General features: G+C 51.5%; 1 protein-coding gene across 1 annotated transcript in view; it reads left to right on the forward strand.

Moving 5' to 3' along the window:
• Pkp1 (plakophilin 1) overlaps nt 1-21,258 on the forward strand; it is a 43,485-nt gene extending 22,227 nt beyond the window's left edge. Inside the window, exons 3-14 of the mRNA XM_059280195.1 lie at nt 5,937-6,334; nt 8,837-8,981; nt 10,574-10,781; nt 11,585-11,762; nt 13,087-13,201; nt 14,782-14,937; nt 15,664-15,840; nt 16,954-17,107; nt 17,417-17,603; nt 18,105-18,189; nt 19,610-19,716; nt 20,979-21,258. Of these exons, the coding sequence (XP_059136178.1) occupies nt 5,937-6,334; nt 8,837-8,981; nt 10,574-10,781; nt 11,585-11,762; nt 13,087-13,201; nt 14,782-14,937; nt 15,664-15,840; nt 16,954-17,107; nt 17,417-17,603; nt 18,105-18,189; nt 19,610-19,684 (1,878 nt within the window). The 3' untranslated portion in view covers nt 19,685-19,716; nt 20,979-21,258. The remainder of the gene's footprint in view (nt 1-5,936; nt 6,335-8,836; nt 8,982-10,573; nt 10,782-11,584; nt 11,763-13,086; nt 13,202-14,781; nt 14,938-15,663; nt 15,841-16,953; nt 17,108-17,416; nt 17,604-18,104; nt 18,190-19,609; nt 19,717-20,978) is intronic.
• Nucleotides 21,259-21,604: the final 346 nt, after the last annotated feature.

The following is a 21,604-nucleotide window of genomic DNA, read 5'->3' on the forward strand; positions in this document are numbered from 1 at the left end:
AGAACTCTCCACGCCTTGGGTCCTACATGCCCCTCTTGGGTGCCTTGTTGGTAGAGGACCCGAGTCGGCCAGCACCTAGGAAAGCTCAGCCGAGTAATCGGCCAATCAGGTGTCCCTTGTTACTCAGGAGTGAACGCAACCTTAGAAAGTTGCAAGAGGGCTGTTGTCATTACTGTTGAGGGTCCTCAGTGAGCACAGGCAGGCAGTGGTAGGTGCAAGATAAGCGACCATGGAGCCTGTCCTGGAGGGGCTTCTGTCTCTAGAACGCTCTCTCCAAGCCCAAGAGGGATGAGGACTCTGTGAAGTTGTATGTGTGCTGGCTTTCATGAGAAGGGCGTGGGGAGATTGCCTTGCTGAACATGGCCCTGTCGGACACTCCACTGGGTGTGTGACTTGCCAGGCAGAGAAGGGTGTGTCCTGTGGCAGGGCCGGTTTGGCCAGCCCCACCTTGTTGGCAGAAGCGTGCTTTCAAAATGGTCTAATAGCCGGGGACATGGACAGTCTTTTCATCTTGGCCTGCCTGGCATGGCATACATACACTGCTTCCAAGGAGGTAGGCAGTTTCAGTCTGGTTATCCAGAGCTGAGGTAGAACTTTCTGGGCTCAGTCAGGTATCAGCTGTATCCCAGGTCAGCCTAAAGGAAAGTGTCCTAGACCTCAGGTTGTGAGTTCAGGCTGTGTTGCCCTGCTCAGAGCCCTCCTACCCTCCACCAGCTCATTTTGTCTGTGGTGGACCCCGGGCCAAGGAGGCCATGGGGAACCCAGTGCTCCTCAGCAAGCAGAGTCTCCATTCCCAGAAGAAATTCTCCACATCAGTGGTAGCTCTCCTTTCCCCCTGCTAGGCACAGCTTTTTGGTTTGAAAAGCTTGGAGGACTAACAGCCCTATGGTAGTCACCAGGGAACAGACAAGGCCAGGGGAGACTGGGTATGCAGCTGAAGGATTCCAGCTGTGAGCACCCCGGGCCAAGATGGGGCAGAGACAAGTTCATGGAGATGACAGGTTTGAGCAGAAGCTTGGGAGGAGGGTGGGGTTCCAAAGTAGGTGGGCAGAAAGCAGGCGAGGCAGGGGGCAGCATGTGTCTGCTGCTATAGGACAGTGTGAGAGGGTGTGTTTGCGAGGGACAAGATGGCTGGGTAGAAGGACTAGAGTTAAGTTGATGTGCTTGCCTGGTATATAGCAGGGACACATCAAGTTCTCCAGCACTAATGGAAGCTTTGCCTGAGAAAGCAGAGAGCGATGGTGTGGAAAGGCCGGGATCAGAGCAATGGTTCTCAACCTGTGTGTCGCGACCCCCTTGGGGGTCGCATATCAGATATCCTGTAAATCAGATATATTTGCGCCAGGGGTAAACCGAGGAAATACAGGCCCACAGTCGAAGCAGTGGCAAATCAAAAGGAGGAGGCAGACGAAATGCTCAGGTAGACACCACCTCTTCCAGGACGGCTGCTTCCTGTCCTCTCCAGTGACTCTGACAAACAGGAGTTTCTTAGGCCTTTGGAGCCTAAGAAAGGCATTGGTTTACTTTGCTCCGGCTCACTCTAGAACTCACGTTCCTTACCTACACAGTGAGTAGTGGGCTCCCGAGAGCTTCCTACTTAACTGAAAGAAGAACAGGGATACAGAGACCATCAACGTGAGTTGAAATGCCACACTCCTTCAGGAAAAGGGGGGAGAAGGGAGAAAAAGCATTTAGGGGCCGGACAGCCTTAAAGGCAGGGCCACTGAACAACCTGGGTGCCTCATTAGCATAATGAAGACGTGTCTTCCTCGGATGCAGGAAGAGCCATGTAAGGAAACAAATGCCTTCAGGCACAAAGCCTGGCTTCACTCTTAGAGTAGGTGAGTAACTAGTCTTAAGTCAGTAGAAGGGAGGGCAGAACACAGGCTGGCTAGGGGAGGCTTTTGGCCAATGCAGTCTGTCTGGCTTGCCTTGGACTGTGGTTGACTTTCAAGAGCCCCACTAGTGTTCCAGGTGGAGAAGCATGTCTCTGAGTCCACACTCTGGGCTTCAGTTGTAGCCACCTAATCCAGCCTGTTGACTACATGGTCAGTTCTGCTCCTAGGAAGCTGAGTGTCTAGTCTGGAACGCTTTGATTCAGTCTGTTCTCCCTGAGGTTTGAGATTCCCAAGAAAGCATGGGATAGTCCGACACACTGTGTGTGTGTGTGTGTGTGTGTGTGTGTGTGTGTGTGTGTGTGTGTGTGTACCCCCTTTGTATTCAAAGAAGAGGAGGCTGCCAGCAGATTCCTATCTGAGGGTGGGGGTGTGGCTGGAGAGGGATTGGCGGTGAAGTTCTCCCACCTGCTGTGGGCACAGGTGTCCGTGAATTCTCTTCTGGCTGCAGCTGTTTGCTGAGGACTTAGAAGACAGTGTTTGGAAATGGGGGTGGGAGTAGGATTGCTATCTTTTGGAGCCTGGGGGCGGGGCCACCACAAACATCCTGTGGTGCTTGGGCATCCAGACAATGGAGAAGTCTCCTGCCCCAGATGCCAGGAACACCTATGTAAGGACTACACCACCTGGGCAGAAAGCCTGCCTCGTTCTCCATGTACCATCTGGGCAGAATAGGTACCTCTATTTTTCTCAAACATACTTAGACCTGTTCTGTGCTATGTAATGAGCTCAGCATGGGACTCTGAATCCTGGGTGTCCCCTTCCTGGACTCACCCCCTTATGGATTATCTAGAAACGTCTTTAGAAATGGTGTGGGTTATTAAAAATGCCTGCTATACAACAAGAATGAGGACCTGAGTGTCGATTCTAGCACCCACTTAAAAGCCAGGCACGGCAGTTCACATCTGTAACCCCAGTGCTGGGGGAATGGACACAAGCAGATCACTGAAGAACGTTGGCCAGCTAGACCAACTGAATCCAGGAGCTCTGGGTTCGGTGAGAGAATTTGTCTTAACAAATTAAGACAGGGATGGAAGCAGAGGGGATGGGGAAGTGGCTCAGTCAGTAGGTTTATTGCCATGCCAGTATGAGGACCTGCGTTTGAATCCCCAGAATCCGTGTGAAAAGCTTGGCATGATGGCATGTGCGTGTAATCCCAGCATTAGGGAGGGAGAGCCGGGGGATCCCTGGAGTCCATGTACATGTGTGTGCACCCTCAGCCAGCTCCTAAAGGCAGCCAGTGTGAGAGTCAGAGGGATGCAGATGGTCTAAGTACTCCTGTCCTGTCCAGTTCTAATTTACAGACATTAGTCTAATGATTCTAATGACCCTCTATGTCATGAACAATTAGGATCTCGGTTAGACAGCTGGAGAAACTCAGACATCCCCGTTTAAGGTTATACCTCAGGTTATACCCAAGGAGGCCGCTGAGACAACCAAGGCAGTGTGACTCCAGTCTGAGCTCTCGACGACCACATCTCCTTCTCATGCCTAAGTCCTAACCTGGTCATGCATGAGGAGAGTATTTGGATTCCCAAGACGCCACTGCCAATTCAGCCTTAGAGGCTGCAGCTACAGCTGGGTCATGGGCTAGAGGCAGTATGCTTTACCTGACCCTCGGCGGTGAGCACTCAGGCATGTGTAGCACCAGGAGAGGGCAGGGTCCAGCTAAGTTTATCTCCTGCTTATCGAAGTGACAGCGAAAGGCAGTGGAGATGGGAGAATCACCTCTAGCTGTCATACTCACACAATCCAGCACTGTGACTTTAAAGGCTGGGGTGGGGCTCCCAGAAATGGATGACACTACTGGGGTGTGGCTGATGGGGGGGGGGGTAGGCTGGTACTACAATCTCACAGGGGCGTCCTCGCCCATTCCCTGGGGGCAGCCCACCTCGCTGAGACTTGCCAGGGCCGCCTGCTGCTCCTTTTCCCAGCACGGGTTGCTGAGCCCAGAACCTCTCTCAGGCTTAATCAGCAGGATGGCGTCTTCGCTGGGTTTGGGCCAGGAGAGCATCTGCGCTCCTCATCAGGTGTCTGAGATGACGTCCAGGTGTGTCACTTACTGAGAACAAGGGAACTCCTTGTTGTCTTTCCCTCCGAAGCGCAGCCTGCCTTGGGGAGTGTACAGCTTTCCCCTCCTTCCCTGGAGAAGAAGGCAGAGTGTGGCCATTGCCTGGAGCAGCGGAGGCCTCTTGACATTTTTGTATGTAATTGTCAAGGAGTCCGGTTCACCTCCAAACGACCAGAAAACTGCCGGCTCCTCTCACCTCTGCCTTACCATTGTTTATGTCTCCCCAACTCCCACAGACCGGCTCACTGTGTGGCAGGGTGGTTTGACCCAGTTGGGGGAAGAAAATTGTGCCTGCTTGGCATGGGGAACAGAGTGTACCTGCCACCACCAAGGTTAACAGTCTGTGGCTTCTGGGTTTTGGATGCCGTTTCCAATGGGTAGCTTGATACCCATTCTTTTCGGGGAACTGGAACGATGGGCCTCTCCTTAGGTCTGTGTGGCTAGATCCAATGTAGAGGGGAAGGGAACAGCCTCCCCTGCAGACACACGGTTTGCGCCCATTTTCCCTTTTCTCGCCTTTCTACCCCATCCCTTGATGAGGGTTGGGTGGGCAGCCTCTGGGCTGGACTTGGCCCTCGCTCATCCCAGCAGAGGTGAGTCCCAAGTCAGCACCTGTATGGAGAGGTTTTATCAGGCTCAGTGTTGATCCTGTAGTCTGAGAACAAGTTCCGGCAGGCAAGACCCGCCAGCTTTCGGGTCTGGGAAAGTCTTCTGTGGAGAGTTCAGTACCAGAGCTGATTCCCACCAAGTCTCCGGCTTGGCAGGCTCCTCCCAAAGAAGTAAATTCCCGGTTGGGCTGTTGCTCATGGTGCGTGTTTCCCTTTGGATGAGTTTCTGCCCTGCCTCTTCTTCAGCCAGCCTGACGACACAGCCCAGGGGTCTCCCTGTGCTCCATCCTGCAGCCCTGTACCCCCTCTGTGTGCACCATGGCTTCCTAGTTAGCAGCTCTTTGTACATGAATAGAATAGACATTTCCAAACGTGCGCAAGTGCTGATGCAGGGCTGGCTGTGTCAGAAGCTGCTCCTGTTTGGGATGGGCCTGCAGGGACAAGGCAAGGACTCGAGACAAAAGCCCCTTCCCGGGTGACTATTGAAAGACTCCCCCTGCCCCTGCTCTGGCTTGCAGCCCCCATCCTAGACTTGGCCCATGTGGCCAGATCAGTGGTATAAAAACCTTCCTTTTGCAGGTTTCCACAATAAGAAGTACATTTTGGGTGCTGAAAGATAGCTCAACAGTTAAGAGCACTGTTTGCTCTTCTAGAGGACCTGGGTTCGATCCCCAGGAACCACATGGTGACTCACAACCATCTGTAACTGCAGTTCCAGGGAATCTGACATCCTCTTCTGGTGTCTTTTTGGGCACTAAACATACGTGGTGTGTAGACATATATGTGGTGTGTAGACATATATGCAGGCAGAATACCCATGTACACAAAATAAATTATTGTTATTATTTGTTTGTTTTTTGAGACAGGGTTTCTCTGTGTAATTTTGGTGCCTGTCCTGGATCTCACTCTGTCGACCAGGCTGGCCTCGAACTCACAGAGATCCACCTGGCTCTGCCTCCCAAGTGCTGGGATTAAAGGCGTGTGCCACCACCGCTCAGTCTATTTTTTTTTTAATTTTAAAAAAGAAGTACATTCTACATTGCAATTCAGAATCTACTCACTGTAGCACAAAGCAGGCTATGTTACACTCTGTATTGTATAGTTTCTAATATATTTCTTTATTCTATACTTTTGATAAGGGTGGGCATAGCTGCTAATATGATCTCATATTCCACAGTGATTCACAACCTGCATCGGAAAAGTAATATAGCAAGCAGATAATGCCCAAGGTTCCTTTCTCTGCAAATATTTCCAGATCCCTTGAACACTGTAATGGGACCAGGAAGGGCTGCCTTCGTGGACAGCCAGATCCAGGATCCCAGTCAGGAGCCTGACCAAACCTCTCGCCCCTTTCCTGTCCAGATCTACAATGGGACCCTCAAGCGGGAGCCGGACAACAGACGCTTCAGCTCCTACAGCCAGATGGAGAACTGGAGCCGGCACTATCCGCGGGGCAGCTGCGCCACCACTGGCGCCGGCAGCGACATCTGCTTCATGCAGAAAATCAAGGCGAGCCGCAGTGAGCCTGACCTCTACTGTGACCCGAGGGGCACGCTGCGCAAGGGCACGCTGAGCAGCAGCAAGGGCCACAAGACCACCCAGAACCGCTACAGCTTTTACAGCACTTGCAGCGGTCAGAAGGCGGTCAAGAAGTGCCCGGTGCGACCACCCTCCTGCATCTCCAAGCAGGACCCGGTGTACGTGCCCCCTATCTCCTGCAACAAGGACCTGTCCTTTGGCCACTCGAGGGCCAGTTCCAAGTGAGTGCTGCGGGGCTGTGGTGGGGCCCGGTGGGAGGCAATCTGCTAGCCTGGCCCGTGCAGCAAGGGGCTTCCAAGGAAGGGGGCTGGGAGGGCGGGGCTCAGTCTGTGTTCTGGCTTCACTGGATTCCTTGAGGAATCTCTGGTATGAGGGACCGCTGACTAGGGAGTCCTCAGAGTGAAAAGGTCACAGAACCCAGACATTGCGTACACAGGTTGTAAGGATCACAAGTTATGAACAAAGGAGAGAAAATTATCGGGCTAATGTCTGCCACGGGCTATAATGGCTGTCACGCCGAGTCTCTCTGATCAGCGACATCAGCAGCACCCGGGAATGTGTTAGAAATACTTGTTCTCAGGGCTGGAGGGATGGTCTGCCGTTAAGAGCACTGGCTGCTCTTCCAGAGGACCCAAGTTTGATTCCCAGCACCCACATGGTGGCTGACAACCATCTGCGACTCCAGTTCCAGAACAGCCAACACCCTTTTCTGACCTCTGGTTATGCATGTGGTGCATAGACATTCATTCAGGCAGAGTACCCATGCACATAAAATAAAATAAATTCAAAAAAATATTCATTCCTGGGCCCCACACAGTCCTACAGACACTTGGAGGTCCTAGCAATATGTGTTCCAACGAGTCTTCTAGGCAATAGACACACACACATGCACACACACACACACACACACGCACGCACGCACGCACGCACACACGCACACACGCACACACGCACGCACGCACGCACGCACGCACGCACGCACGCACACACGCACACACGCACGCACGCACACCCCACACTGTGAAGGAGACCTGATGAACTGTCCCATAGAGAGCCATAGGCAGAGGGTACTTTGGGGCCACAGTAACATTGAACCTGTCTTTCCAGGCTCAGAGTGCCATGAGCTTTCCAATTGTCCCTCATCACCTATGACAGCTACTCACTTATTTGGCAAACGTTTAGGGAGCATCTGCTCCGTGCAGGCTCTGTGGTGAGCACAGCAGGCACAGCCCTGGTGATACAGCCACCGCACCTCTGGAGCACACTCTCAGTGACCGAGGAGCTCTGTGTTCTTCCTATGCAGCCCCTTTCCAGGCAGACCCTGGTGAGGGCCACAGACTGTGGGCTGGTTCTGTAGGCTGTACTCCTTCCTACCAGCCCCACACTGTTCTGAAAGAAAGCAGGATCTGTTTAAAGCGGACCTCTAACACTTGAAGTACACAAGGTGTATTTAGAATAACTTGTGAAAGGACTCAGAAGTCCTTCTCTTTGGGACTCTAACCATGGCGCCATCTGCCCCCAACTGGAGGTCTAGGATTGAGTGGCAAGCCACACAGAAGGGGCAGTTGACTGATAAAGGTAAGGTGATGCCTTCTCAATAGAGGTCAGGTGTGCAACTAGCCCATAGCCAGAGAGTTCTGCTCCTTGGATGATACTTTTTTCAGAAATGAAGTTGGATTGCTTTAGCTATAACTGTGGCTATTTACTGAGCACCAACTATGGCAAAGTATCAGTTCTGTACAAATGGGGAGAGGGTTCCCACTGTAGATGCTGAAGACATCTGTGGGGTAGGGCTGGGGTAGACCTTTTCTCTCTGTTCAGAAGCAAAGCACACTTGAGCGGAAAGGCTGCCTGTGGCTGTATACCACGGGAGCCGTGGGAGTTCCCAGACGAGGATTCCCTTCCTTGGAAAGGCTTCTTGGAAGGGAGACTCCAGCCGGCCTAGGCTAGGCCTTCGTGCCTGGAACCGAGGATGTTTTGCTACAACCAAGACTCTTGCCAGAGGCTAGGGAACGTGCCAGAGGTTGCAGTGGAGCCAGCCATCCGTTAAAACAGTGAACTAATAGCCATTTGCTGTAGTTCAACCTAATGCATGCCCTTCAGTGTCTGTCCAAGCAGTGTGAACTTGAACCTGCTGTATGGAGAAGCTGCAGCTGTTTTCTGAGCTGGAGAACAAGCTCACGGACAGGCTTTTAGGACCTAGTTAAAGGCTGTAGTATGCTGGGTGGAGCAGCCCTCTAGCCTCTAGCCCCATGAAGGCTATCCTAACACAGACGAATATGGTGGGTGTGAGGACAAGAAAGACTGAACATAAGAGTTTGTTTGTGTGTGTAAGAAGCTAGCTGGACTTGGGGGTAGCGGGTGGAGATGGACTAGACAGGCCATTCGCTTTCACTTTCCCAGGACACGGCACAGACAGAATGGTAGGATAGATGGGAAGCTTCATCTCAGGAAACAGGGCCAAGTCTCTGCACAGTGTAAAGATAACTGTCCTGCTTCAGCCTTAACCCACCACAAGGGCTTTATTCCAAGAGAGAGAAACTCCAACCGAACACAGTCTTTTTCCTTCCTCGTTCACAAGATGTTCTCCAAGAGAGCCTGGCTGCCTTGTTCTGTTTCCCTGGGGGAAAGGCTGTGGTGGCTGAGTGTACAAGGAAGAATTTAGAGCCTGCTCGCCAGGGCTCCCAGCTCACCCTGTAATACGCTGTACCCCATTCTTCCAGGATCTGCAGTGAGGACATTGAGTGCAGTGGGCTGACCATCCCCAAGGCTGTGCAGTACCTAAGCTCCCAGGATGAGAAGTACCAGGCCATTGGGGCCTATTACATCCAGCACACCTGCTTCCAGGATGAATCTGCCAAGCAACAGGTAAAAGGCCGTACACCTTCCCAGCTACTAGGTCCTGAGTGTGTCAGCCTGGCCCCACATTTGGAGATGAGTGGAAGCATGTGTAGTTGGTTCCCTTTCATGGCACCCAGCCACCAGGAGAAGGAGAACTCCTGGCAAGATCAGAGCTGCATCTTAACCTGCTGAGTAATGCCCTCCTTAGTGGACCTTAGACAGGTGTATTTACCCCACTGCCCATTGCTATGTGAACCTTTCCTACAGAGATATAAACAAACAGCTATTCACCCGAGACAGTGTACCAATGACAGACCAGAGTACTAATCCCACCAAGATACACCCTGGCATATCAATGACTTTCTTGGGTTAATTTACAAAGCACGGATGATAAGTAACCTACAAGAGCATTAGTAACCCCAAGCAAGTCTCATCCCAGCACAGATGTAAAGACAGAATGCCCTCTTCTCTTCATCTAATCTTTCATATTCTATATACTCTATCACCTCCAAGACCTGAGCCCACAGGAACTTACATAACTTGGGCACAATTACATATCTCTGGGAGGGAGGTGTGGGAAGGGGTGGCTGAAATCTCAGGTAAAAATCTAATGATTCTCTCCATCCCCTCCTAATAACAGGCCCAATCTTTTTCTTTTACTCTGCGTATGTGTGTGTGTGTGTGTGTGTGTGTGTGTGTGTGTGTGTGTGTGTATGTGTGAGCACATGTGCACATGTGTGTATATGCAGTAATCAGAAGACAACTATCAGGATTCAGTTCTCTCCCACTGTGCGAGTCCTGGAGATCACCAGGATTTGAACTCAGATCATCAGGATTTGCGGCAAGCTCTTCCAACCACTGAGCCATCACCCTAGCCCTCAGCAAACGCCATCTTGAGGGTCTCTTAGAAGCAGTTGCAGCTGCTGTAATGAAGATTGTAAGAGCTGTTACACTAGGAGGCTTGTGTTTACAACAGCCATGGAAGAGGCCCATGGCTAAGTGACAGCCATGAGTTCCCCAGAAATCCCCTTCCTCAGATTCCACTCAAGGATATGACTATCCCCCCTCCGCCCACCCCCTGTCTCAACTCCCTCCCTCCCAGCTCTTTCCCTCAGTCAAAAACAAGGTTCATTTCTGCCTCCCACGCTTGGCTGTTGGCCAGCTAGGAAAACACCTACAGAACACAGTACAGCCATGTGTGCCACAAGGGGCTCCCTAGAAGCCCGGGTAGTTTTCATCAAAATTTCGACCGTAGGAGAGTTTCTGTCTCTCCGGTGTGTCTACGTCCCCTTAGGATTCTGAAGCATGGCGGTACATCTTCTCATCTGGTCTTTAGCGTGCTTCAGAAGAGGAAAACAGGGCTCCAGACAGAGGAGAGACTTGCTAAGGGCCTCGAGCAGGCTATGAGGGAGCTAGGCTCTGAATTCGGGTCTTTGGCTTTCTTGTCTGGGTCAGTTACCATTAACTCATTGCTGTTTATTTGTTGTGGTTGGCTTGTGTGCTTCTGAACTGATTTTTTTTGGGGGGGGGGCCTGAGAAACAGCTGCTTTGAGTAGAGAATAATTGTCTCAGCCTCCCTCCCTTTGAACAAGCAATAATGTGGGCGACTCTCTCGGCAGGTCTATCAGCTGGGGGGCATCTGCAAGCTGGTGGACCTCCTCCGCAGCCCCAATCAGAATGTCCAGCAGGCTGCTGCTGGGGCCCTGCGCAATCTGGTGTTCAGGAGCACCACCAATAAGCTGGAGACCAGGAGGCAGAATGGGATCCGTGAGGCTGTCAGCCTCCTGCGGAGAAGCGGGAGCACGGAGATCCAGAAACAGTTGACCGGTAGGCTGTTACAGTAGAGAAACCAGGGTGGGGACTGGGCAAGGCGGCAGGGTATGTCTGTGACCAATCCTTCTAGGCTAGGCCAAGGCACGGCTGTATAGGTCTCAGTGGGCTACAATTCGGGAGCTCAGTGGCACTAGCTCCAACTGGAGTGGTGGCATCCAGATGACGGCCTGAGATGGTGTACACTCTGCACACGACATCTTCAAGACTGGGGTGCAAGGGAAGGAGCCTTATGTAGACGGCACTGAAATTTGCGGGTGATGGAAGGGAAGCAAAGCCAGTGGGGGAGGGGCTAGCGGGTCTTAAAGGTTGGCCTGGCCCTGTATTCACAAAGTACATGAAGTATTCAAGGTGGGGTACAGGACAGAGAAGTCACCGTCAAGACCTTGAGTCGGACTGGGAAGACAAGAACGTTCAGAGTAACAATGGATAAGAATTTCTAGACCGACTTCCATGGTCGATACTTTCCATGTATTGTTTCAGATGGAAAACAGAGAATGTTAATCACTTCCAAGTTCCAAGATATATGCTTAAAACCACTGATCGACCAACTGTATTTTAGGAAGCTTTCATGTGCATAATTTTTACCTAGACAGGGGACGCTGAGATATTCCCAGACCTCAAAGAACCTGCAGTCCCCAAGGGCACTGAGAATGGGATCACCAGGGAGTCAGACAATGCGTCTGATGGGCCAAGCCCACTTGGAAGGTAGCCATTGGCTAGAGCCCAGGCTAGGGGCCGCACCATCAGTCCCTAGGTTTCAGAGCTCACCATATTGAGCTGACCATGTCTATGTCCAGGGCTGCTCTGGAACCTGTCTTCCACTGATGAGCTGAAGGAGGAGCTGGTGGCCGATGCTCTACCTGTTCTGACTGACCGGGTCATCATTCCTTTCTCTGGCTGGTGTGACGGCAACAGCAACATGTCCCGGGAGATGGTGGACCCTGAGGTCTTCTTCAACGCCACGGGTTGCTTGAGGTGCGAGAAGAGGGCATATAAAGTCTTTTTGCCCGGGGCCCTTCCACAGTCAGCCTCCATGTCAGCCAACATTCAGCCCGAGTAGAGAACATAATGCTCATCCCGGGCCCTGCTTTTTGTGGGCTGGTTCCAGGACAAAGGGTCAGGTATTACCACTGTCTCTGAATCTGGCTGTGCTGTGCAACCACCTCAGAGGATCTAGACAGCATCATTGGGAATCTAAAAGTGGAAAAGCCTGCATTTGAATATCCAAACTGATTCAACTAAATCCCCTCCTCCGCCCTCAGGGGGGGAAAATGTATTTCTTGTACTATCTTGAAGAGCATTCTTTTATACAAAAGTCTGCTGACTGGCTGCTCATGAGTCACCTCCTGCCAGAGTGCTGAAACCATTTGCCGTGTTCATTGGCATAAAGACGGTGCTGCCTTGCCCAAAGTTGTTTGAGATCCACTGCAGGGTGTGGCAGAGCCCTGGTGGGATCTGGGTGTGCTGCGGGGTGGGTGCTGGCATGGAGTAGGGAACCATGGAACAAGTTCCCTCGTCGGGTCTCATTTGCTATAATGGAGTTTGTCCCCCCAGGAACTCCAAAGAATTGGCAGAATAGGGGTGAAGTTGATATGTGCTGCTGTGTCTCAGCTTGCACATCTCCCAGCCAGCCTCCAGCCACCGCTTCCGGAGGGCAAAGAGGCTGGGTAGATGAAAAGCCTGAGTAACTAAGGACTTTATGGGGCCACACGGATTCTGGGTGTGACAATATACACACACGCACATCTTGTATATGTACCATACGCACCACCTAGGGCGGGAGGACCCACAGTGCTTGGGAATGAACACAACCTTTATAAGAGGTAACTACATCGGAACCCCAGGTTAACACCCCACCCACACACACCCCTGCTAGTTCTGGTCCAGCACCCCTCAGCTCTGCTTTCCTCAGGCAAAAAGAGCATGCTAGCATGCTGCCCCTTCCAATTCCTGTCCCTCAAGTGGCCACTAGAGGGCAGGAGTGGGGCTGTCAGATGTAGTGGCGCCATTGAGTCTTGTGTCGGGACTAAATGACAAGCTATGAAAACTGAGTTCAGAGGAGACCCCCTGCAGCCAGGGCCAGGCAGGCAGATATGGCTAAATGATTTCTTCTCCTTCTCTCCTTTTTCTTTATTTTCCTCTCTCCTTTCCTCTTCTCCCTTACTCCTGTGACAACTTCCAAATTCTGCTCCGTGCTCTCTGCTGGTCCCCACTACATGTCCCCACTGCACTTGGCCCTCCTGCCCTGCCCTCCCGTCACCCCGCCTGCATCCTCCTCCTCCCTGGTTCTCTCCTGCAGGAACCTGAGCTCAGCTGATGCTGGCCGCCAGACTATGCGGAACTACTCAGGGCTCATTGACTCCCTCATGGCCTATGTCCAGAACTGTGTGGCTGCCAGCCGCTGTGATGACAAGGTGAGGGTACGGGCCCCTGGTGACACCTCTGTCTCCCACCCTGTTGTCTCTGACCGTGGCTGCAAAGCCCAGGGCCACACACTTAAGTCGGGGACTCTCCTGGTCCTGATGTTTCTCTCTCTGAGAACCCATGAGTCAGGGTCACACTTTCTGGATGCTTGTGGAATCTGCCCCAGGGACAGGCAGGAGCAGAGGGAGGAAAAGTGGAGGGGACATTTAGAACATGTAAGTGCTCCCTGCTTGAGCTCAGGGGCCACCCTGTTGTTGTGGTGCTGGGCCCATAAAAGTGCTCCCAGGACCCCCATGTCCTTTCCAAGATATAACGCCTTCCAGCATCCCCAGAAAAGCCATTGGCAAGCCCCCCTCCTGCCTCCTCTAGACTTCTGGATGCGGCAGCATGAGCAAATTGAAGGAACAGTTCATGGAGAAAAGATGAACTGGAGGCTAGGACACATCCTCAACAGCCGGACAGTGGCTTAGGACACAGTCCCCACATCCAGGTCACCAGGAAGGTCAATGGTGGGAAATTTTTATCTCTTGCTTCCTTCACTGGAAGGGATAACAAGGCCTCTAAGAACAGCCTTATCATTAAGCTGCAGGAAAAGTGCTTTTTTTTTTTCTTTTTCCTGCTCTGTGTACATCTCCTGTACCCAGACAACCCTAAGCGATAGAAGTCAGACTGACCCTGACCCCAAAAGGGACCATGCCCTTAGCCTGGAGGCTCACCACAAGCAAATGCAGCTGTGGACCCCCATGCTTCTGTGAAGTCCCGGGTCCCAGCTCTCGTTATTGGTATGCACATAGCATCTTTGATGTTGGGGGCTGAGGGATGACCATGGGAAGAGGGGACAGGAAAGACAGCGGTGACTAGATGCTTTTAAAGCCGGAAGGAACTGGGACTGCTTCTAAAGGAAGTCGCTTTAGAAGGGGAGACACTTTTAGTCTTCAGGCCCACACGTGGTCTGTAGCAATGGGAATGGTCACCTCTGTTTGCTGTGTGTGCTACGTGCAAGGCCCCAGGGTTGGTTTTTCTTTCTGTACAATCATCCCTCAGTAACCATAGACATTGGTCCAGATTCCCATGCACACTCAAGCCCTTCTATAAAATTAATGGTATTTGAATATAACCTATACGCACTCCTTTGTACACTTTAAATCATCCATATGTTATTTATGAATCCTAATACAATATAAACGCCAAATGAATAGTTATTAATAATGCCAAGAAAGAAATCTATGCTCAGGAATACCTTGTGTGGTTTTTTTTTAAATAATTTCAGTTTGGGGTTGGTTCATTCTGTGGGTGTATAATGGGGGCCTAGTACCTACTCTCCCCCACTAGACAAATGAGGTGAGAATAGTCCATTTTACACCTGAGGAAGCTGAGGTCCATCATAGAGGTAAAAGCAGCCAGGAGGTGACTGACAGAGGCAGGACTCCTGACTAGTTCCCAGGGTGTGCCTGAGAGATCTTTCCCGACTTACAATGGCGCAGGCCACTGTGAATACTCCGGGTGGGTGGCAGGCCCAGAAGTCTGTTGGGACTGGGACGGAACTCAAGCCTTCTCTGCTTGCCCGCAGTCTGTGGAGAACTGCATGTGTATCCTGCATAACCTCTCCTACCGTCTGGATGCCGAGGTGCCCACCCGCTACCGCCAGCTGGAGTACAACGCCCGCAACACCTACACTGAGAAGTCCTCTACAGGCTGCTTCAGCAACAGGGGTGACAAGATGATGGTGAGCAGTGGCCACTGCAGAGGCGGGGCCCACTCCCCAAGCACCCACCAGGTCCACCTCCCCGCAGCCCTCTTCTCTAGGAGCCAAAAAATGCCCTAGAGGACAAGCCCTAGGCAAAGCCTTCTTCTTGGAAGCACACCACAGTCCTGCCGCCTCCTAGAGTGCACAGAGGACCCTTGGAGGCTGTAGGAGTCCAAACCACCCAAGAGCAAAAGCTGGAGGCCCCTTTCTGTGGGCCTCCATTCCTCCCATTACATAATGGGGAAATCGTCCTTGTCTTCCCCTAACCTCTGAGGCTGAGGAAACAATAGAACTCTTACCATCTTGGGCAAGGGATCCCACCACCTCCTGAGCCTCCCAAGAAAGATGCTGTAGATGATAGTCGGGATGTAGAAGCCAAGCTCCAGGCCAGCCTGGAGATCCCAAGGTAGCTAAAATTCTCAGCATCTTGCTGCCAAACCTAGCGTGGCCTTATGTAATTGGGGGCTCAGGGATGAAGCTACCCTGGAGCACACTTCCTGAGATGCTTGTCCAGAGACCATCTAGAGAACAGTGGACCAGTCCCTCATTTGGGGGAGCTCTGGAATGTGCAGAGGAAAGGGGGTTCAGGGAACAGTCTTCTCCCATCCTTCCCCGCAGAATCCACAACCTGGGATTGGGGCAGAGGTAGAATGCTTGGGTATGCTACATCACCAGATCCCTCACTGCCCTGCTGTCTGTCTGCAGAACAATAACTATGACTGCCCCCTTCCTGAGGAGGAGACCAACCCCAAGGGCAGCAGCTGGCTGTACCACTCCGATGCCATCCGCACCTACCTGAACCTCATGGGCAAGAGCAAGAAAGATGCCACCCTGGAGGCCTGTGCCGGGGCCCTGCAGAACCTGACAGCCAGCAAGGGGCTGGTGAGGAGGCTCCCTCTCCATTTCTCCAGCCCGCTCCCTGCATTTCCCACCAAGCCTATCCTTTCCCTGCCAGCCTATCCTTTCTCTCAAACACATCTAGCTCTGAGTAAGCCTCGAGCTGCAGATGTGAGCATGTTGGACCCTGGGCTGGTCACCAGAGCAGTGATGGGAGCAGACATACCTCTGCCCTCTGAGAACTCCTGGGTAATGCCCACACTATAATCTCGTGTCCTATGACACTGAACCACTTGGGCTACACGTGTAGTCAGGGACAGGGATGAGGAGTTTGTTTAGCAAGAGAAATCCCTGTGTGATGAACTGATAGAAAAATAGGCATGAGCAGATTCAGAGAAAGCTGTGACTGAATCAGTCTTGGAGTTCAAGGTCGTGATGATGCAGGGAAAGCCATAGAATACTGGGGGATGACCAGCTGTTGTTACCCAGATACACTCAGGACAGAAGAGACTTGGGGAGCAGTACACATGGGCATCCAGAGGGTCAAGATCACCTCCGGGTCTTAGAGGAGGAGCCTGGGGTTCTCAAGGACACCAAACTGGCCTAGATTAGGTCACACCAGGATGTGGGTTTGCAGCCCAGAGAAGCTGGCTTACCTGCAAGGGATCCCCATTCTATCTCCATATTGACCCAGACCTTCTGAGCCATCTTGGTCTTGGGCAAGGCCACAGTAAATGTGCATTGGATTCTGTAGAGGTTGAGGAGTTTGAAGATAATCAGACTTTTTAAAATTGTCACATTCCCTTGGCCCTGGGGTTTCATGGAAATAGATAACTGCCCGAGAGAGGCATCTCACTGTGAGTGAGAATGGGACACCACCAGTCTAGACACTAATCCTGGGTCACCATGAGTGAGAAAAATGACGCGTCCCCTGCCTACCCACCAGAGCTTCCGGTTGACCAGGCATGGGGACCGGCGAGGGGCAGGTGAAGCCCGCCTGTTCCATAGTCACTCGGGTCTGAGCAATTTTGTTTCCTCCCAACTTTAAGGGTGAAAGAGAAAAGGCTTGGGGTTTCTTTACTTGGGGTTATCTGCCTCTCTACTAACCATGGTGCCTGGAGGCCACAGGTCAGCTCCTCCCTGGGTCTTTTCCCTCAGATGTCCAGTGGTATGAGCCAGTTGATTGGGCTAAAGGAAAAGGGTTTGCCACAAATCGCCCGCCTCCTGCAATCCGGCAATTCAGACGTGGTGCGGTCCGGGGCCTCTCTGCTGAGCAACATGTCCCGCCACCCTGTGCTGCACAGAATGATGGGTAAGATGCCTGTCTTCCACCTAGGACACACAGGCCTGAATTTTCTAGAGCCTTCTAGGAGGTCATCCTCAATGTATTCCATAGTGTGAGTATTCTGAGGGGAATTTGGTCTAAGAGAGTTATGGGAGTAAGAGGGAATTGTCGCTTGATGGGTGAGTCTACAGGAATCCATGGGTCCTGTAGGTCTTTGAGGGACTACCTTGCTTGCTGTCTGGCAGAGAGCTATGAGTACTGAGGCCCTTGAGGGAACCCCTCTGCCAATCCAAGGCAATCCTGACCCCATTCCCTAACTCCTTTTTTTATCTCTAGGAAACCAGGTGTTCCCAGAGGTAACCAGACTCCTCACTAGCCACACTGGCAACACCAGCAACTCTGAAGATATCTTGTCCTCAGCCTGCTACACTGTGAGGAACCTGATGACCTCTCAGCCTCAGATGGCCAAGCAGTACTTCTCCAACAGCATGCTCAACAATGTCTTCAACCTGTGCCGCAACAGGTGGGTAGAGGAGGGGCCCACTTCCCCTCCCCACACAGTAGCTCCCAGAGAGCAGAGAATGTGCCCAGGGGAGGCAGGGGCAGGCTGAGGAAGACATTCTAGAAGCTGATGCTGAAGGGCTGTTGCTTCAGACTCCAATGGAGGGAACAGAGTAGTACACTTCTTAGCTGGAGGATATGTGGGGCACTAGGCTGTCCGAGGTTCAGCAGGAAGCATAGAAGAGTGAGATCTAATTGTATGAGAACTTTTTCCTGCTTCATGGGCTCTCTCTTCACCCAGGGCTAGGGAACTAACCTCTAGGGTGCCTCTAGATGGGCCATGGTGTGAGATGTGCCCATTGTATAATGGCTCAGGCTCACTGCCCCCATTAGGGTTCCTCTTTCATGCACTCAGAGCCTCCCCACATCTCTGGACCCTAAAGGCGGGGTGGGGGTGGCCAGAGAAGGGGTGTTCCCATGTCATAGGGACTTAGATCTCACAACCCACTTCCCACCTGTACAGCGCCTCACCTAAGGCTGCAGAAGCTGCCCGGCTACTCCTGTCTGACATGTGGGCCAGCAGGGAGCTGCAAGGCATCCTCAGGCAGGTAAGAGCATACGCCAGTGACCCTCCTGACTAGACTCTTCCCACACTTGCCCTGTACTAAAGTCCCAGCAGATTGGGAAGGGAGGGAAAGGTTTGTGCACTCCAAAAAGCACCGAGAGACTGACTCCAGAGGAGAGTCAGGAGCAGATGTGAGCAGCAGTGAGTGTGAGCAGGACTCTGACCAGAAGATCTACCACAGGTGCCATGCAGCTGGGGGGGCAGAGGAAATGTGAGAAAAGCCCAGTGTAAGAGCACTTAGAGCAGTGGTTCTCAACGCCTGAGTTGTGACCCCTTTGGGGGTCAAAGGACCCTGTCACAGGGGTCACCTAAGACCATCCAGCACAGCAGATATTTACATTATGATTCATAACAGTTGCAAAATTATAGTTGTGAAATAGCAACAAAAATAATGTTATGGTTGAGGGTCACCACAACGTAAGGGAATGAATTAAAGGGTCACAGCATTAGGAAGATTGAAAACCACTGGTTTAAATCAAGGTGGCAAGAAGGCCGGACAAAGGGCATACCAGCCATTTGGGAATGTAGTATGTTCTGGAAAGGCTCAGGGCTCAGTAACAGGACCCCTTCAGTCTCCACTCAAGAGTTTGCTCTTGTGCCTTTGGCACTGGAGAGCCACTAGGCCTCTCCTCACTGTCTGAGACCTAGAAAAGCCAGGTGTGGTGGCACACACCTGTAATCCTTGCTCTCGGGAGGCAAAGGCAGGAGATTCAAGAATTCAAAGCCATCCTTGGTGTCTTAGGGTTCCTACTGCTGCGATGAAATACCATGACCAAAAAGCAGGTTGGAGGGGAATCAGTCTCACGCAGGGCAGGGACCTGGAGGCAGGAGCTGATGCAGAGGCCATGGAGGGGTGCTGCTTACTGGCTTGTTTCCCGTGCTTGCTCAGCCTGCTTTCTTATAGAACCCAGGACCACCAGCCCAGGGATGGCACACCCATAATGGACCCATAATCCCCCACTGATTACTAATTTAAACAATGCCGTACAGCGGATCTTATGGAGGCATTTTCTCAATTGAGGTTCCTTCCTTTCAGATAACTCCAGCTTGTGTCAAGTTGACATACAACTAGCCAGGACACTTGGCTATGTAAAGAGGGCTACATGAGACCCATTCTCAAAAATAAAGAACTCTAATTCTTTGCTCGATTTCTGCAAACACAAACTCAAATGTGCAAGAGGAATTCCAAATGCAATTCACCAACGGCACTGATGTTCACGGCATTAGGTTTTTTTTAATCAGGTCCCTTGTGGCCCAGGTATACGTACACACTGGTCAGAGCACACTGGTGTGTCCAGAGTCTAGATGAACCCACAGATGTTAAGTAGCTCCTGACCAGGCATCAAGCCCCACCCTGCTTCTCCCATGATGCATCATGTGTTTGTTTCTCCTCTTACTTACAGCAAGGTTTCGATAGGAACATGCTGGGAACCATAGCTGGGGCCAACAGCCTCAGAAACTTCACCTCCCGGTTCTAAGAAGAGACTGTCCAAGCAAGTTCAGCTTGCAGGTGAGAACTGGCCTGCCCCATGGCAAGGGACATCTCCAGGCCCACCATCGCAGCTGCTCAGAGAGGCTAGGCCTGTGCGCTCTAGGGAGGTACATCATTCGTCTTGGCAAGCAGTTGGACTCTGACTAGCAGGGCAGGAAGGACAGCCATGTAGACTCCTAGCTGAAGACATGGCTGTCCCATCACAGGAAGTTAAGGATATGTGATGTTTTAGTAACACTGGAAGGGCCAGAGCTCTGTGAAGGACTACTAAGTACAACTGTGTAGGTTGCTCACTGTACAACCCAGGTGGTGCCACTCACGAGTGGGTTATATAATAGGGGGAGGGGTCACACCGTGTCATTCTAGGTTCGGTCAACTATAGCTTACTTTCCATCCTTATTTTTTTATTCTTCTATTATTATTTTTTATGTGTATGAGCATCTTGCCTACATGTATGTCTGTGCACTTTATGTGTGCCAGGTTTCCAAGGAAGCCAGAATAGGACATCGGATCCTCTGGAAACTGGAGTTACAGACCATTGTGAGCCACCACATGGGTGCTGGGAATCAAACCCTAGTCCTCTGAAAGAGCAGCCAATGCACTTAACCACTGAGCCATCTCTCCAGCCCCTCCATCCTTCTAAAACCCATTTTCATCCTGCACACACTTCGTGTGGACAAGCTTTGTTTCCAGTTAATGATTCTAGAGACCAGAAGCCCAAATCTAACACTCTGTCAAAGCTTTGTAAGCTGAACATTCTCTGTAATCAACTGGAATGCTTGCTACTCACGCTCTGGCCTTCCATCTTGTCAATTCTGACTTGAGAGCCCTTAAGTGGGATGTAGGAAAATGTATTTTTAAATGGGTATCCGAAGGGTTTCTCATGCAGAGAAGTCAAGAACCACGATAAACATCGAAGCAGACACCTTTGGGAGGGTGTAAATGAGAAGCAGTGTACAGCATGGGCCAGACTTTCTGGTGTAGCAAGGTCTCACTACATGTAACTCTGCATGTTGTGGTTGTTGGGGATTTAACCGAGGACCTCACACATACTAGGCAAACACTCTACCACTAGCTTCTAACCTCAATCCTCTTTTGCTTATATTTTATCTTGAGATAGGGTCTTCCTAAGTCTCCCAGGCTAGCCTTGGACTTGCTCTGTAGCCTAGGTTGGCCTTAAACATGTGATCCTGCTGCCTTAGCCCAATAACTGATATTGCAGGCACACACCACCATGTCCGCCTTTCGATATACCCTAACCTGACAGTTTCTCTTTCTAGAAAGACATGACCCAGCTCAGAAGACCTCAGGCCTTGAGGATGGGTTACCTGCTTCATCCTGTGCAGTATTTGGAGACGTCCAGACGCAACCGAGAGCAACCTGAAAACTGTGGATGATGGAAATAATTTTTGATTCTTTTTTTTTTCCTTAGGGGATCTGGGAGGCAAGAGGGTTTGGGAGGTTGGGTGGGGGAACTTTCTTGAGTTAAAGGGGCTTATATCTGATGTCAATACTTTCTTCTCTGAGAAACAGTATATATATATAATGTGTATAATGTAAGTATGTGCGTGTGTGTGTGTGTGTGTGTGTGTGTGTATGCCTAACAACATAACCAACAACTGCAACAGGCTAGGTACGCTGATTCTTTGCAGTTCACAGACAGCACAGAGGACTCTCCATGTCTCCCTTAAAGACAAGAGCCACATGTGTTGGGCTAACTAGAAGTATCGTGTGTCCAGACAGGGGCCCTTGCCAGTCAAGCCACAAAGAGTTCAGCAGCCTTTCTCTGCCACTTCCCAGATGGCATGAGAAGGGGCAGTAGCCAGGGCCGAGGCTAATGTTCCCTCTTAGGAGGCAGATGGGAGCTCCAGAAGATGCAGGATGGTTGTCACTTGCTTAGCTAGGG

Source organism: Peromyscus eremicus, chromosome 15, assembly GCF_949786415.1.
Source record: "Peromyscus eremicus chromosome 15, PerEre_H2_v1, whole genome shotgun sequence".
Lineage (NCBI taxonomy): Eukaryota > Metazoa > Chordata > Mammalia > Rodentia > Cricetidae > Peromyscus > Peromyscus eremicus.